This window comes from Engystomops pustulosus, chromosome 6, assembly GCF_040894005.1.
Source record: "Engystomops pustulosus chromosome 6, aEngPut4.maternal, whole genome shotgun sequence".
NCBI lineage: Eukaryota > Metazoa > Chordata > Amphibia > Anura > Leptodactylidae > Engystomops > Engystomops pustulosus.
In genome coordinates, this window is record NC_092416.1 from 158,946,330 (window position 1) to 158,963,792 (window position 17,463).

At 44.8% G+C, this 17,463-nt stretch overlaps 2 protein-coding genes across 6 annotated transcripts in view; one reads left to right on the forward strand and one right to left on the reverse strand.

Annotated features, from left to right (window-relative positions):
* LOC140064821 (uncharacterized) overlaps nt 1-7,609 on the forward strand; it is a 43,950-nt gene extending 36,341 nt beyond the window's left edge. For all 3 annotated transcript variants that reach the window (XM_072112066.1, XM_072112067.1, XM_072112068.1), the window contains 6 exons: nt 2,824-2,964; nt 4,096-4,160; nt 5,308-5,377; nt 6,288-6,351; nt 6,852-6,997; nt 7,367-7,609. In XM_072112066.1, the coding sequence (XP_071968167.1) occupies nt 2,824-2,964; nt 4,096-4,160; nt 5,308-5,377; nt 6,288-6,351; nt 6,852-6,997; nt 7,367-7,414 (534 nt within the window). In that variant the 3' untranslated portion in view covers nt 7,415-7,609. The remainder of the gene's footprint in view (nt 1-2,823; nt 2,965-4,095; nt 4,161-5,307; nt 5,378-6,287; nt 6,352-6,851; nt 6,998-7,366) is intronic.
* An 8,232-nt stretch (nt 7,610-15,841) lies between these two features.
* LOC140066147 (uncharacterized) overlaps nt 15,842-17,463 on the reverse strand; it is a 118,640-nt gene continuing 117,018 nt past the window's right edge. For all 3 annotated transcript variants that reach the window (XM_072113685.1, XM_072113686.1, XM_072113684.1), the window contains 3 exons: nt 16,970-17,033; nt 16,374-16,510; nt 15,842-16,003 (listed from right to left, as the gene is read on the reverse strand). In XM_072113685.1, coding sequence (XP_071969786.1) covers nt 15,977-16,003; nt 16,374-16,510; nt 16,970-17,033 — 228 coding nt within the window. In that variant the 3' untranslated portion in view covers nt 15,842-15,976. The remainder of the gene's footprint in view (nt 16,004-16,373; nt 16,511-16,969; nt 17,034-17,463) is intronic.

Sequence of the window (17,463 nt, forward strand, 5' to 3'; positions counted from 1 at the left end):
CTCCAACTTCAAAAATCCATAACTTTTTCATTTTTACGTGTACAGACCTGTGTGAGGGCTTATTTTGTGTGTAGCAAATTTTACTTCCCCGTAATGTTATTTATTTTAACATGCCGTGTACTGCGAAGCTGAAAAAAAATTCCAAATGTGGAAAAATGGAAAAAAACGTCACGTTCTTGTGGGCTCAGTTTTTTCGACTTTGACTGTGCACTCAAAATAACACCTCAGCTTTATTCTTTGGTTCGGTGCGATCGCGGTGATACCAAATTTATATAGGTTTTATTGTGTTTTAATGCATTTTCAAAAATTAAACGAATGTGTGCAAAAAAGAAAAAAAAATTTTTGCTACTTTGACGCTAATAACTTTTTCATACTTTGGTGCACGGAGATGTGTGAGGGGTCATTTTTTGCGAAATTAGGCGACGTTTTCATTGCTACCATTTTGAGGTCTGTGCGACATTTTGATAATTTTTTATTTCATTTTTTATGTGATGTAAAAAGGTGTAAAAGGCGCATTTTGGACATTTGGGCGCTATTTCCTGCCTCGGAGGTCACCGCCGGCCGTAACGGTTTTTATATTTTGATAGATCGGGCATTTTGGGACGCGGCGATACCTAATATGTTTGTGATTTTTACTGTTTATTATGTTTTATATCCGTTCTAGGGAAAGGGGGGTGATTTGAATTTTTAATATTTTATTCATTTTTTATTTTTTAAACTTTTTTTTTTCTTTTTATTTTCACTATTTCTTAGACCATCTAGGGCAGTGGTGGCGAACCTATGGCACGGGTGCCAGAGGTGGCACTCAGATCCATTTCTGTGGGCACTCAGACTATCACTTCAGGGCAGAGTTCACCATGTAGAACCAAATCCTGCAATCCCAGGCAGTTTAAGAGATACTGGGGCAGATTTATCAAGTGTCTGAAAGTCAGAATATTTCCAGTTGCCCATGGCAACCAATCACAGCTCAGCTTTCATCTTACCAGTGCTCATGAATATTTTAAAGGGGAGCTGTGATTGGTTGCCATGGGCAACTAGAAATATTCTGACTTTCAGACAGCTTGATAAATCTGCCCCACTGTTTTAAAGCGACATTTCATTCACTGTTTGTAACTGTGGGAAAAGTGAGAGGCTGTTGACAGAACTGCAATGTCTTTGGAGGTCCTCCTGCTGGACCCACCATTCTCCTTCTACAGAGAGATCCCAGAGAGAAGCTACAATGAGAGTCTGCATTTGCCCTTCTTTCAACTGTATTGGTGGCCTCAGGGGGTTGATACGATTGAAAATTGAGGAAGAACAGGTAACAATAAGTTATTCCTTAAAATGCCATGTTGGCACTTCACGGTAAATAAGTGGATTTTAGTCGTAGCTTGGGCACTCTGTCTGTAAAAGGTTCGCCATCACTGATCTAGGGTATATTAACCCTAGATGGTCAGATCGCTCCTACCATATACTGCAATACATCTGTATTGCAATATATGGCATTTTTGCAGCACATTCATTACAATGAGCCACTGGCTCATTGTAACGAATCTCCAGAAGCCATGTAGCCTCGTGTCAAAAGAAGACCCGAGGCTACCATGGCAACCGATCGCCGACCCCCGATGACGTTCGGGGGCGCGGCGATCGTAAAAAAGATGTCGGCACCCGCGCGCCGCCGTCTTTTAAACGCCGACGACGACTTTGCCGGCGGCAATGACAGGGTTAATAGCCGTGATCAGTGCAAGCACTGACAGCAGTTATTAGCGGTGGGGGTTTTCTGCAAAATGCAAAAACCCCCACCTTTGTATGAAGAGGACTCAGCCCGTGAGCCCTCTTCATACATCCCTTATACCTCTGTGCCATAGAGCTACGGCGCAAAGCGTTAAGGGGTTAAAGGGAATCTGTCACCACATTTAAAAAAATATAGCCAGTGACAGGTTCCTATAGAGCCCTATTAATTGACACCCTTTTTTCTAGGTACAAATTGTTCCTCACATCCCCATAAATTAACTTTATGTCGTGTTCCCTGGCATTAGAGTGGGAAGGACCCTTCCATCTACTCCTCCCCATGTCCCATGCCTCTTCTCAGCATGTCATGTGACCAGAGTGACAACATCCCGGTCCTTTAGCCATCTAACATTACTTTAAGTACCCAACAATGTAACAGAGCTCTCCATACAGTAGAATATCATAGCCTTTCTATCAGGAATAAGGAGGCTGGGCAATGCCCAAGTAAGGTAAATTTTAATATGCATGACCCGATTAGTATGAATGACTCACATTAGATGATTTGCATATATGTTTACAAAGTAATTTTTGTAACATTGCAGCCATGGAAAGGAACCAATTAGAGATAGTTTTTAATTTAGCCTTTATTTTGGGTGGTTTAATTTGCATGACAGGTTCTCTTTAAGCAAATTTCTGCTGACAGGTTCCCTTTAAGTCTCAGCCATTTTGCTGTTGCTGTATACCCTGCAGTCTTTTCCCCATCGTCACCTCATTCCAATGGCAGAATATCTGCAGCATATCTCACTGTGTGCACTTACATACTGCTCCCTGTAGTCTGTACTATGGAGCTATAATTGTTCTGTGCCCCATTCAGAAGCTTTATAAAGTTTTCTTACCCTGAAAAAATAATTCTACAGGAAAAAAATCTGCATAACAGGACTTCTGAGCATCTTACAATTTTTAGCGCACTATAATACTACAATAAAGAGGTTTTTCCATGTATCCCCCATACACTGGTCCTTCATTAAGAAATATTATTTTATATGTCCTTTAAATAAAAAGTAAAAGTGAGAACAAAACACTTTAATTCCCATTGTTTCTTTTTTTTTACAGTATCCTAATGCTAACTTTAATTTTCGAATACGAGTCTCTGCCATCAACAATTTGGTCCTAGAAGAAGGAGCTGGTTCTCTCGACCTCTCAGTGGCAATTGAACTTCATGCGTCAGATACAGTCATAGCCAGAGGTAGTTCTGTAAGTATAAAATGAAGTCAACAAATAAATATATTTTAACATGGACTAAAGAATCTAATGCACATAAGTATTAGGATAGGCCAGAGCATATGTCACTGACAGCAACATAGAGGGGTTGGACACATTGGGGCTCATTTACCAAGGGTTAGTCGGATGCATTTTCGTCGGGTTTCCCGGGGATTTCCGTTTTGCGCCAAATTGCCACAGGATTTTGCCGCATCGGCGCCGGCTTGCACACGACAGAAATCGGGGTCGGGCTGTAGATCAAACCCGACGGATTCGGACAACGCGCAGGATTTAACATTTAGAATTGTGTTTCAAGACACTCACTTACAAGCACCGGGAAGAAGAAGGTGAACTCCGGCGGACCACGGCGCAGAAGCAATGGATGCAGGAATTTGGCACACAATCTTAATGAATCGCGGCAGCTCCGAATCCTCAACACACCGCGGGTAAGTAAATCTGCCTCAATATCTATTATTTTTGTAATGTGTGTGTGAGTACGAAGCGGAAGGATATTCAGTAATTTACCAATATACATCTAGTAATAGTTCTGCTCCGCTTTCTTGATATGTAAAGTGAAGCCTCCGGTCTTTAACCTCATCAGCCAAACATCCCTGTCCATAAAATGGCCGCAGATGGAGGGTCATGTGATCTTTAACTGACCATGAACAATCGCCCTGCCAGGAACTTGAACTTGTATTCATGAATACTATCATAAGGTCCTGGCAGGGCGATTTTTCATGGATAGTTAGAGATCACATGACCCTCCATCTGCTGCCATTTTATGGTCAAGGGTGTCTGAGGTAAAAGACAGGAAGCTTCATGTTAGATATCAATAAAGTTGTGTAGAACTTGTAATAGATGTATATTGGTACCCACCCACACAGACATTACAAAAACATGAGGCAAAGTGACCAACCCCTTTAATTTGTACAACTCTCGGGATGACACTTCCACGATACTTATTGTTAGAAGTGCCAAATATTAGAAGCTCCTGTTGTATCAGAACTTCAGTGGTCATTACACAGAAGGTCAAAGTTTAATGTTTTATAGGGGAAAAAACACTTCAGTAATCAAAAATGTGAAATGGAGATAATGCTCCAAAATCTTTTTTTTTTACCCCTGCAGGATGTGAATATGGGCTTAAGAGCTGGTTTCCAAGGAGGGTTTATGTCACTAGACTTCAGTTCAAGGTAAGTTTCTACAATTTATAGCTGCTACGTGAAACTATTAATGTAAGTTTAAAGGAAATGTCCTACTTTTGTAGTGGTAGATTTGGGTACATCCCAGCAGTGTGATTAAAATCATATGTTTAGCAAGTGCTGTGATCTGATATTTTTCTTAAAAAAAATCTTTGTTTATGTAATTTAAGCACAAGGGCTCGAGGGGTGTCACCATACCTCCCAACCATCCCAGATTGAGTGGGAAAGTCCTGTTTTTTTAGCACTGTCCCGCCCACAGCGCTGACCGCTGCCAGAGCCACTTACAGTAAAATACAAAGAGCCAGCAGCTCCCTGCATCATCCCTGTGACTGTAGCAGAACCGGCATAAGAGCATCAAACATGAATATTCCCCTAGACATACAATCAATCATGAAAGAGCCCCTAGTCATGTATTTTATGCCTCTTAGCAAATGTAAAACAGAACCCGGGACTAAAAAAACTGTTCTGATGCTGTATATTCCAACACTCATACACAATGGCACACATATACTCATCAGAGATGGCAGCAAAAGGTTTTCCTGTAATATATTAGTATGGTCGTAATGGAGGTCTGCCAGTAGTGTTGACCATACAAATTTCGACCTGCAGCAAGATTACAAAATTTATATTCAAGGATTGCAGCTGGATTTTGTGCAATGTGGTGCACTCGGTACAAATTCTCCATACACCTGTCCTATTTTCTGACCAGAAGCATTCTACTGCTTTTACACAACAGAGAAAGATAGAAAGCACCAGTGTTATATATTGCTGTGTGTTGGGTGAATAAAAGAACACTTTCGTCACCAAATTCTTAGAGTGCTGCTATTTTTTTTTTTTTTTACTGTGTTTGAATGCAGAAATAAAAATAAAAATAAACTCTCCCACACACCAAGTCCAGCTACAATACTGGAATATAAATCCAATTTTCACTGTCCTGCTGCTACTTACAACACACACAATGGTATTGTCTGCTACTTTACATTGTCTGCTGGTTTGTATGGTCAAAACAAGTGCTAGAAACAGGCTGGCTGCACTGATAAATTATAGTGGTTCACAATTTATGTTTAATATGCCGATATGCTCTGTGCATGTGTATGTGTATTACTAATCCAGATGCACATGTTCTTTTTCATTATAGCGTTATTGCTGACGTTAATGTTGACACAGAAGTAACTATCAGGGGTGACGATGGGAATAGTGGACCTTCTGTAAGTATGCAGACCACCCCCGGTTTATTATTTAAAGGGGTTTTCCCATGACAGAAATTCTCACATCTCAATCCCATAGTGATGTTTACACAATAAAGATTAACCCCTTACTTTACAAAGTTACTATATATTTTTTGCTGTTTTAGCTTCTATCTCTCAGTGGTGGTCAGTGTAAGATTCCAGGGTGTGGGTGGGGACTCTATAAGCAGACACTTCATGATTCCTCTAGTTCTGTGAGCTGAAAACGTGGTTAGGTGATCAGGGCACAGGTTTATATACACTTTCATTTAGCTTCTGAACATTGAACTAGAATCTGACAAATAGAAAGTGAGAGAAGAGACAGATCAGCGATATTGAGGTCAATGAGATACATATTAGACACAATGACACTCTGTCAGCACTGCTACATATCTGCTCTCACACCATCAGATCTGTGATATGAGATCTCTCTCCCTTACCCCAGAAGAAAGCACTTATCTGCTTGTAGCTTGCAGCTCTCCTCTCCTCACAATCTGCTGTGATGTGTTTGCAGGCAGGAAGTGAATTTCTTTGAGCTTCTTGTGGAATATAAGGGGTGGGAGGCTAGAGGTAAGGAGTAGCTCCATGGCCGTCAGACAGGAGAGCAAGATGGCTTCCCCGACCCTAAGTTAGAACTTACAGGGTCGTGTCTAGGGGCAACTAAAATTGTGTACAACAGGACTGATAGACAGGTTGGAATTATATCTGAAATGCTGTTTTATTGTTAATAACTAGAGAAGGTGTTATTTTGTTATCCTGAGTACATATAAGAAACTTGTCTTTTTGGGAAAACCCTTTTAAGGAAATATTCAACTGATGAAGGGAATCATAGTTAGTGAAGTGAGTAGTAGGAAGCCATTAGTTTTATTACTAACACTTTTTTAATTTATAGGCTGGAACTTTTTTGAAAAAAATGTTGAATTCCCATGTTAACGTCTTGGTGGATAAAATGAACTGTAAGTATGAAGGGGAGGTGGTGAGAATGGCGCGAGCCGCATCTGCTCTATGGTCCGAATGATGTGGAATAAGGGGCCACATATCAGTGGGTGCTGCTTATATGACCCCAGTGATCGCCCTCACAGGGTCAGAAATATTCACACGATTCTGTTACCAATTGTGTCAGAGCCCCAGCGCCTTACAATGAAATCTGCGGAGCTGTCATTGTTCATTGTGACGGGTTTGAGTTTAAAAAACAAAAAAACAAAAACAAGTACAAGTTAAATATGATTTCCTGCACACGGATTGGATTGATACCTTTCTCTCCTTACAGACTAATGTTTATAGGGATAAAATCATCTCATATATTGGATTTCTGAAGATTCTTGTTTCCCTGAATAAGCTCCATGTCAGAGGAATGTGGCTCCGGGATAATACACTGATCATTTTATATGTCTTATTAAACTAACATGAATCCTTCATATTTAACTAATCATATATTTTTTGGTGTTTTCTGTAGGCAAAATGGAAAGATGCTTCCCAGTGTTGCCAGTTTTTGGACCACGTTACCCAGCAATGCCACTACCACCCGCATACCCTCCAACACAGGGATCATACCACTCACCATCATCTGTGCTATCACCAGGACAATGTCATTTTGGACATGTAAGTCCTTCTGTAATTTCTTTAAAAGAACAGCCCTGCGTCACCACTATACAGTGTACTGACAATATACAATAACAGGCGAGAAAGCTTCTAGTGATAGCGTCCTGCATATATGTGTATATATGTATATACTTTACTGCCTTCCCTTGTAACTATATGTCAGGGATCCTCCTGCTTTATACTTACAAAGGAAGGAAACATCTAAGTGGTGTAAATGTAGATGGACTCAATATCAACATTCAATCACAGGAATCAATAGAGAAGCTTCACCTTCTCACTGCACATCAGATGGAGACATGTAACGTGATAATAGCTGCTGTTACTATATGCACATACAGTTGTCTTATCATTTTATGTTTTTTATTATAGAATTACTGCAGATGTTTTGTCCCTCCTCTTCCAATCTTCTACTACTAACTCAACTTCCAGGAGGATGAAACAAGGAATAATCCGGCTCATGTTCCAAGTGTCATTTCTATAATCCTCCTAATGCTCCTTTCTCTTTCTCGCGCGCACAGACATTTCTCAGTAACTAATCATTATAAGGCTTGTACACGCTCCTTCTCTATATAATCTGCAAAGAATCATTATCAATAAATTACTGCAAAGCAAGTTACTGCGTCCTGTGGTGAATCAAACTAGTATTACAGTAGCACTTACCTGAGACAAGTCCAAATATATTTGGCAGCAGAAGTCCCATCACCTCCTCCCCCAGTCCCAGCATCACGGGACCTTCCCAGTTCTCTCTGCTGGACTGCACTGGGACAGTGACGACCATCAGATATTTACATCTTTCTTCTTCATGTAATACCACACATATTAATGTTAAGGAGAAGATTGAGAAAGGAGACACTGGGGGTCATTTACTAAGGGCCCAATTCGCGTTTTCCCGACGTGTTACCCGAAGATTTCCGATTTGCACCGATTTTCCCTGAATTGCCCCGGCAATCAATTTGTGGCGCATCGGCGCTGGCATGCACGTGACGGAAATCGGGGGGGGGGCGTGGCCGAACGAAAACCCGACGGATTCGGAAAAACCGCCGCATTAAAAAAAAAAAAATTGGTTACACGGGCCATACTCACATGCACCACGATGAAGACTATGAACTCCGGGGCACCTCGGCGGACTTTGGCGAAGCAGCGACACCTGGTGGACATCGGGCGCAGGACCTTCATCAATCGCCGGAAGACCCGAGCGCTCGTCGGAGAAGCCGCCGCTGGAACGCGCATGGACTGGGTAAGTAAATGTGCCCCAATATCTCACAATACTCCTATTTTTATGGGTAACAATGACGATATGACAATGTGAAAAAAAGCAGTTAGTACAGTATAGTAGTTAGAACAGTATAAATTTGATGTAACCAAAAACTAACTCAACAGAAACCCATTCATGTCTAAACTGCTGGCAACAACATTGAGACCCCTTCCAAGTGACAGTAGCAAAATTGTGCCCAACGTGTCACTATTTGGTGTGGCCACCATCATATTCCAGATCTGCCTTTCTTTTCTTGGGCCTGGATGTCTCTACAGCTTATATACAAAAACAAATAGCACACAGCACAAATCACAAATATAGTGAATAGAGATGAGCGAGCACTAAAATGCTCGGGTACTCGTTATTCGAGACGAACTTTTCCCGATGCTCGAGTGCTCGTCTCGAATAACGAGCCCCATTGAAGTCAATGGGAGACTCGAGCATTTTTCAAGGGGACCAAGGATCTGCACAGGGAAGCTTGGCCAAACACCTGGGAACCTCAGAAAAGGATGGAAACACCACGGAAATGGACAGGAAACAGCAGGGGCAGCATGCATAGATGCCTCTGAGGCTGCTTAATGGCACCATTATGCCAAAACTATGGGCAACAGCATGGCAATGACAGAGTGACCGAATGAGGCAAGATAGCATCTAAAACATCCAATAATTGACCCTGACACTATAGGGGACTATGCAGAGGCAGCGGCAGCAGCGGCAGGCTAGAGAGTGTCTTGGCAACATACCCCAAATGGACTCAGGCTTAAAACCAATGGGTGGCAGAGAGGAACCAAAGGAGGTGAGCAAGAAGCGCTCAAATAATATCGGTAAATGATAAAAGTTTGCCAGTATATTTTGTGGATTACACAGCAGGGTGGCGACAAAGTTAACAAGTTTGATGAGGAAGCCAAGAAAACAACCCAAAATTCTGCCTGACAGCTCGTTTGATAAGGGGACCATGTATGGAGGCAGTGAACTGGTAGTAGATTAAAGGTGCTGCAGTTAAAACTATGTTAGTAGGATCTTGGGATGGAGCTGGCGCTCCGCTGCCAGGCGAGCTTTCGCCAATCCAAGCCCCTGTCCCTAGGCTACTCCCCAAACAGCACTTCTAAGAACCTTTTGTATAAGATCAAGTATAGTAGCGTTCTTATAAGTTTGGGTTCTGGCGGGTGAGAGGAATGTAAACAGATGCGCAAGAAGCGCTGAAATAATATTGGTAAATGATAAAAGTTTGCCAGTATATTTTGTGGATTACACAGCAGGGTGGCGACAAAGTTAACATGGAAGCCATGAAAACAACCCAAAATTCTGCCTGACACAGCTCGTTTGATAAGGGGACCATGTATGGAGGCAGCTATATGGACTACTTTTGGAGGCAGCTATGGCGATGACGTGTGGAGGTAGCAATGGAGACAACGTGTGAAGGCAGCTAAAAAGACGACGTGTGGAGGCTGCTATGGAGACAATTTAATTTGGATAGTGCCTGTATGTGGCAGTCCAAAAAAGTTTTCAAACCAGAGGAGCAGGTAGCTGGTCCTCCAGAAAAATTACATAGATTGAGTGCCTGTATGTGGCAGTCCAAAAAAGTTTTCAAACCAGAGGAGCAGGTAGCTGGTCCCCCAAAAAGATTAAATAAATTGAGTGCCTGTATGTGGCAGTCCAAAAAAGTTTTCAAACCAGAGGAGCAGGTATCTGGTCCTCCAGAAAAATTACATAGATTGAGTGCCTGTGTGTGGCACTCCCAAAAATTGTTTAAAACAGAGGACCGGGTAGTTGGCCCTCCAGAAAAATTAAATACATAGAGTACTATAGCCAGAGCCAGTTGGCCCTGGCAAAAAAATAGCCAGTTTCCTCTGCTTTAGTGTACAAAGAGGAGGAGAAGGAGGACAATGAGGAGGAGGAGTGCATACATTATTCAGGTTCAGCTTCTTTCACCTGGTGGAGAATGGAAATGCGGAGAAATCCAGGCTTTATTCATCTTGATAAGCGTCAGCCTGTCAGCGCTGTCAGTCGACAGGCGTGTACGCTTATCGGTGATGATGCCACCAGCTGCACTGAAAACCCGCTCGGACAACACGCTAGCGGCAGGGCAGGCAAGAACCTCCAAGGCGTACAGCGCCAGTTCGTGCCACATGTCCAGCTTTGAAACCCAGTAGTTGTAGGGAGCTGTGTGATCATTTAAGACGATGGTATGGTCAGCTACGTACTCCCTCACCATCTTTCTGTAAAGATCAGCCCTACTCTGCCGAGACTGGGGACAGGTGACAGTGTCTTGCTGGGGTGACATAAAGCTGGCAAAAGCCTTGTAAAGCGTACCCCTGCCAGTGCTGGACAAGCTGCCTGCTCGCCTACTCTCCTTCGCTACTTGTCCCACAGAAGTACGCCCTCTGCCGCTAGCGCTGTCAGAAGGGAAATACTGTTTCAGCTTGTGCACCAGGGCCTGCTGGTATTCATGCATTCTCACACTCCTTTCCTCTCCAGGGATGAGAGTGGAAAGATTTTGCTTGTACCGTGGGTACAGGAGAGTGAATACCCAGTAATCGGTGCTTGAATAAATTCTTTGAACGCGAGGGTCACGGGATAGGCAGCCTAGCATGAAATCTGCCATACGCGCCAGAGTCCCAACGCGCATGAATTCACTCCCCTCACTGGCCTGACTGCCCATTTCCTCCTCCTCCAACTCCTCCAACTCCTCTTCTTCTGCCCATACACGCTGAACAGTGAAGGACTGAACAATGGTCCCCTCTTGTGTCTCGCCAACATTCTCCTCCTCATCCTCCTCCACCTCCTCCGATATGCGCTGAGAAACAGACCTGAGGGTGCTTTGGCTATCAACAAGGGAATCTTCTTCCCCCGTCTCTTGTGACGAGCGCAAAGCTTCCGACTTCATGCTGATCAGAGAGTTTTTCAACAGGCCAAGCAGTGGGATGGTGAGGCTGATGATGGCGGCATCGCCACTGACCATCTGTGTTGACTCCTCGAAGTTACTCAGCACCTGACAGATATCAGACATCCACGTCCACTCCTCATTGTAGACTTGAGGAAGCTGACTGACCTGACTACCAGTTCTGGTGGAAGTTGACATCTGGCAGTCTACAATCGCTCTGCGCTGCTGGTAAACTCTGGATAACATGGTTAATGTTGAATTCCACCTCGTGGGCACGTCGCACAACAGTCGGTGAGCGGGCAGTTGGAGGCGGCGCTGCGCTGCCCTGAGAGTGGCAGCATCTGTGCTGGACTTCCTGAAATGCGCACAGATGTGGCGCACCTTCGTGAGCAAATCAGACAGATTGGGGTATGTCTTGAGGAAACGCTGAACTATGAGATTTAACACATGGGCCAGGCATGGCACATGTGTCAGTCTGCCGAGTTGCAGAGCCGCCACCAGGTTACGGCTGTTGTCACACACAACCATGCCTGGCTTCAGGTTCAGCGGTGCCAGCCACAGATCAGTCTGCGCCGTGATGCCCTGTAATAGTTCTTGGGCGGTGTGCCTTTTATCGCCTAGGCTCAGCAGTTTGAGCAACGCCTGCTGTCGCTTAGCGACGGCACTGCTGCTGTGCCTAGAGCTAGCGACTGATGGCGCCATGCCCACGGATGGTAGTTCGGAGGAGGAGGTGGAGGAGGGGTGGGAGGAGGAGGAGGCATAGTAGGCCTGAAAGACCTGGACCGAGGTAGGCCCCGCAATCTTCGGCGTCGGCAGTATATGACCAGCCGTGGGGTCAGACTCGGTCCCAGCCTCCACCAAGTTAACCCAATGTGCCTCAGCGATATATAGTGGCCCTGCCCGGCAGCACTCGTCCACGTGTCCGTGGTCAGGTGGACCTTGTCAGAAACGGCGTTGGTCAGGGCATGGATGATGTTGTCTGACACGTGCTTGTGCAGGGCTGGGACGGCACATCGGGAAAAGTAGTGGCGGCTGGGGACCGAATACCGAGGGGCGGTCGCCGTCATGAGGTTGCGAAAGGCCTCGGTCTCTACTAGCCTATAGGGCAGCATCTCCAGGCTAAGCAATCTGGAGATGTGGACATTAAGGGCTTGGGCGTGCGTGCACTATATTTCCTTTTCCGCTTCAGCGTCTGGGGTATGGAGAGCTGAACGCTGGTGGATGCTGTGGAGGATCGTGGAGGCGACGATGGGGTTTTTGTGCCAGGGTCCTGGGCAGGGGGCTGACTATCAGCTGACACAGGGGAAGGAGCAGTGGTGTGCACGGCCGGAGGTGAATGGGCTTGGTGCCACTGAGTGGGGTGTTTAGCATTCATATGCCTGCGCATACTGGTGGTAGTTAAGCTAGTAGTGGTGGAACCCCTGCTGATCCTGGTTTGGCAAAGGTTGCACACCACAGTCCGTCGGTCATCCAGTGTTTCCTTAAAGAACCTCCAGACTTCTGAAAATCTAGCCCTCGCCGCGGGAGCCCTCGCCACAGGAACTTCACTACGTGACACATTTGGCGCTGATGCACCAGCTCTGGCCCTGCCTCTCCGTCTGGCCCCACCACTGCCTCTTCCAACCTGTTCTGGTCGAGGACTCTCCTCCGTCTCAGAAGCACTGTGTTCACCCGGCCTCTCAACCCAGCTTGGGTCTGTCACCTCATCATCCTCCGATCCCTCAGTCTGCTCCCCCCTCGGACTTCCTGCCCTGACAACAACTTCCCCACTGTCTGACAACCGTGTCTCCTCATCGTCGGACACCTCTTTACACACTTCTTCCACTACGTGAATAATGTCATCATCACCCACAGACTGCGACTGGTGGAAAACCTGGGCATCGGAAAATTGCTCAGCAGCAACCGGACAAGTGGTTTGTGACTGTGGGAAGGGTCCAGAAAACAGTTCCTCAGAGTATGCCGGTTCAAATGCCAAATTTTCCTGGGAGGGGGCAGACTGGGGGGGGAGGAGGCTGAGGTGCAGGAGCTGGAGGAGTGCCGATTTCGGTGACATGGGTGGACTGCGTGGAAGACTGACTGGTGGACAAATTGCTCGAAGCATTGTCGGCAATCCACGACATCACCTGTTCGCACTGTTCTGGCCTCAACAGTGCTCTACCACGAGTCCCAGTAACTTCAGACATGAACCTAGGGAGTGTAGCTCTGCGGCGTTCCCCTGCTCCCTCATCAGCAGGTGGTGTCTCACCCCGCCCAGGACCACGGCCTCTGACCCCTGCAGTAGTTGGACGCCCACGTCCCCGCCCTCGTCCTCTACCCCTAGCCCTCGGGTTAAACATTTTGAAAATGAAAGTTATAACTTGAATTTTTTTTTTAACTTTTTTTTTTTTTTTTTGTGTTTTTTAGTTTTTAAAACCAAACGATGCTATCCTATTGCTATGGCTATTTTCTAGCCAAGTATGAAAGCACACTGCTATGCCAGATGAGATGACACTGAGTTATGAAAAAATAAACGTAAAATAAAAAGTAAATGGCAGACTGTGCCTAATTGAAATCCAACCCCTAATAAATTGTCCCACTTCGGTCTTTGCGATGGATATGTGCGTCACTAAGCGCTAAACACAACAGTCGCAAGTCTCACTGCAAATTCCTCACAATATGGTAGTAGATGCACTGCAGCAAGGACAGCCACCAGCAGATCAAACAGAAATCAAATATATATAACGCTACTGTAGGCGTAAGTAAGCCGTTTGGATTCTCCTATGGCTATTTTCTAGCCAAGTATGAAAGCACACTGCTATGCCAGATGAGATGACGCTGAGTTATGAAAAAATAAACGTAAAATAAAAAGAAACTGGCAGACTGTGCCTAATTGAAATCAAACCCCTAATAAATTGTCCCACTTTGGTGTTTGAGGTGGATATGTGTGTCACTAAGAGCTAAACACAACGGTAGCAAGTCCCCCTGCAAATTCCTCACAATATGGTACTAGCTGCAAATAAAAAAAAAAATGTATAACGTTATTGTAGCCCTAAGAAGGGCTGTTGGGTTCTTGTAGAATCACTCCTGCCTAACACTATTCTAATAGAACACCCTAACGCTTTCCCTGACCAGCAGCAGCTCTCTCCCTAGCGGCATCCAGACACAGAATGATCCGAGCAGCGCGGGCAGCAGCTAGTCTATCCCAGGGTCACCTGATCTGGCCAGCCAACCACTGCTATCGACGTGTAAGGGTACCACGTCATGCTGGGTGGAGTGCAGAGTCTCCTGGCTTGTGATTGGCTCTGTTTCTGGCCGCCAAAAAGCAAAACGGCGGGAGATGCCATTTTCTCGAGCGGGCGAAGTATTCGTCCGAGCAACGAGCAGTTTCGAGTACGCTAATGCTCGAACGAGCATCAAGCTCGGACGAGTATGTTCGCTCATCCCTAGTGATAACCATATACTGCTGGGGCATGTGTGGTGATAACCATATACTGCTGGGGCATGTGTGGTGATAACCATATACTGCTGGGGCATGTGTGGTGATAACCATATACTGCTGGGGCATGTGTGATGATACCTATATACTGCTGGGGTATGTGTGGTGATACCTATATACTGCTGGGGTATGTGTGGTGATAACCATATACTGCTGGGGTATGTGTGGTGATAACCATATACTGCTGGGGCATGTGTGGTGATAACCATATACTGCTGGGGCATGTGTGGTGATAACCATATACTGCTGGGGCATGTGTGGTGATAACCATATACTGCTGGGGTATGTAAGATGATACCTATATACTGCTGGGGCATGTGTGGTGATAACCATATACTGCTGGGGCATGTGTGGTGATAACCATATACTGCTGGGGCATGTGTGTTGATAACCATATACTGCTGGGGCATGTGTGGTGATAACCATATACTGCTGGGGCATGTGTGGTGATAACCATATACTGCGGGGGCATGTGTGGTGATAACCATATACTGCTAGGGCATGTGTGGTGATAACCATATACTGCTGGGGCATGTGTGGGGCTACTATATACTGATGGAGCATGTGTTGATGATACCTATATATGGATGGGGCACATGTGGGGGCTACTGTCTGCCCCATGTGTGGGGTGCAATTTAACCTTTTATGAAAGCAACCCAAGAAGTGCGCTCTGAGCGTTGAGTATCTTGGGGGCATCTGAAAAAGGAAGATGGAGGAGTGAAAGGTCTCAAATATCCAGCAGCTCCGTGATGTCGTCAAGGAGAAGTAAAAGAGGATATCAGTGGCTGTAATGTGTGAACCTCTAGAGAAGTCCAGGCCCAAGAGAGGAAAGGCAGAGCTGGAAAATGATGGTGGCCACACCAGATAGCGACACATTGGGCACAATTGTGTCACTGTCACTTAGGGGTCTTCTCAATGTTGTTGCCAGCAGTTTAGACATGAATGTGTTTCTGTTGATTTATTTTTCGGTTACATCAAATTTATACTTCTCAATCTTCTCCTTAACATTAATATGTGTGGTATTACATGAAGAAGAAAGATGTAACTATCTGATGGACGTCATCTGTTACCAAAGATTCCCAGTGCAGTCCAGCAGAGAGAACTGGGTAGGTCCCGTGATGCTGGGACTGGGGGAGGAGGTGATGGGACTTCTGCTACCAAATATATTTGGACTTGTCTCAGGTAAGTGCTACTGTAATACTAGTTTGATTCACCACAGGACGCAGTAACTTGCTTTGCAGTAATTTATTGATAATGATTCTTTGTAGATTATATAGATTATATAATTATAGAAATGACATTGGGAACATGAGCCGGATTATTCCTTGTTTCATCCTCCTGGAAGTTGAGTCAGAATCCTTATTATTAAGGAACTGAACATTCGCAGGAACCCTGTAATAAAACAACATAAAATGATAAGACAACTGTATGTACATATAGTAACAGCAGCTATTATCACGTTACATGTCTCCATCTGATGTGCAGTGAGAAGGTGAAGCTTCTCTATTGATTCCTGTGATTGAATGTTGATATTGAGTCCATCTACATTTACACCACTTAGATGTTTCCCTCCTTTGTAAGTATAAAGCAGGAGGATCCCTGACATATAGTTACAAGGGAAGGCAGTAAAGTATATACATATATACACATATATGCAGGACGCTATCACTAGAAGCTTTCTCGCCTGTTATTGTATATTGTCAGTACACTGTATAGTGGTGACGCAGGGCTGTTCTTTGTAAGAAACTACAGGAGGACTTACATGTCTGAAATGACATTGTCCTGGTGCTGGAGTTTGTGGGTGGTATGATCCCTGTGTTGGAGGGGATGCTGGTAGTGGCATTGCTGGGTAACCTGGTCCAAAAACTGGCAACACTGGGAAGCATCTTTCCATTTTGCCTACAGAAAACACCATAAAATATATGATTAGTTAGATATGAAGGATTCATGTTATTTTAACAAGACATATAAAATGATCAGTGTATTATCCCGGAGCCACATTCCTCTGACATGGAGCTTTCAGGGAAACAAGAATCTTCAGAAATCCAATATATGAGATTATTTTATCCCTATAAACATTAGTCTGTAAGGAGAGAAAAGTATCAATCCAATCCCTTTGCAGGAAATTATATTTAACCCGTCACAATGAACAATGACAGCTCCGCAGATTTCATTGTAAGGTGCTGGGGCTCTGACACAATTGGTAACAGAATCGGGTGAATATTTCTGACCCTGTGAGGGCGATCACTGGGGACATATAAGCAGCAGCCACTGACATGTGGCCCCTTATTCCACATCATTCGGACCATAGAGCAGATGCGGCTCGCGCCATTCTCACCACCTCCCCTTCATACTTACAGTTCATTTTATCCACCAAGACGTTAGCATGGGAATTCATCATTTTTTTCAAGAAAGTTCCAGCCTATAAATTACAAAAATGTTAGGCAGTGACTTGCAGAAAGCCATTGGCTTCCTGGCAGAAAATAATTATGGTAATCACAGAAAAAATTTCCTCGTTTAACATGCACACTTTTGTGTATATATATATATACATTAACAATTAAATATTTCCTTAAAGGAAACCTACCACCACAGATCTACCTATTAAGGTATTATGGTAGATCCGATGGTAGGTGTATCTAACGTTTGCAAGGGCTAATCCTTTACTCCACTCCATGGAGTGGTACCAGTAGCGCCGGCTTTGGAGTCTAGATTGTGCAGAACTCCGCCTTTGTGGCCGAGTGCTCGTAGCTGCGTGCTGAAGATATCTGAGTAGGAGGATCAAAGAGGATACTGGGGCGTGGAGTAGCCGTGCCGTGTAGCCTCCGGCTACTCCACGCCCCAGTAGCCTC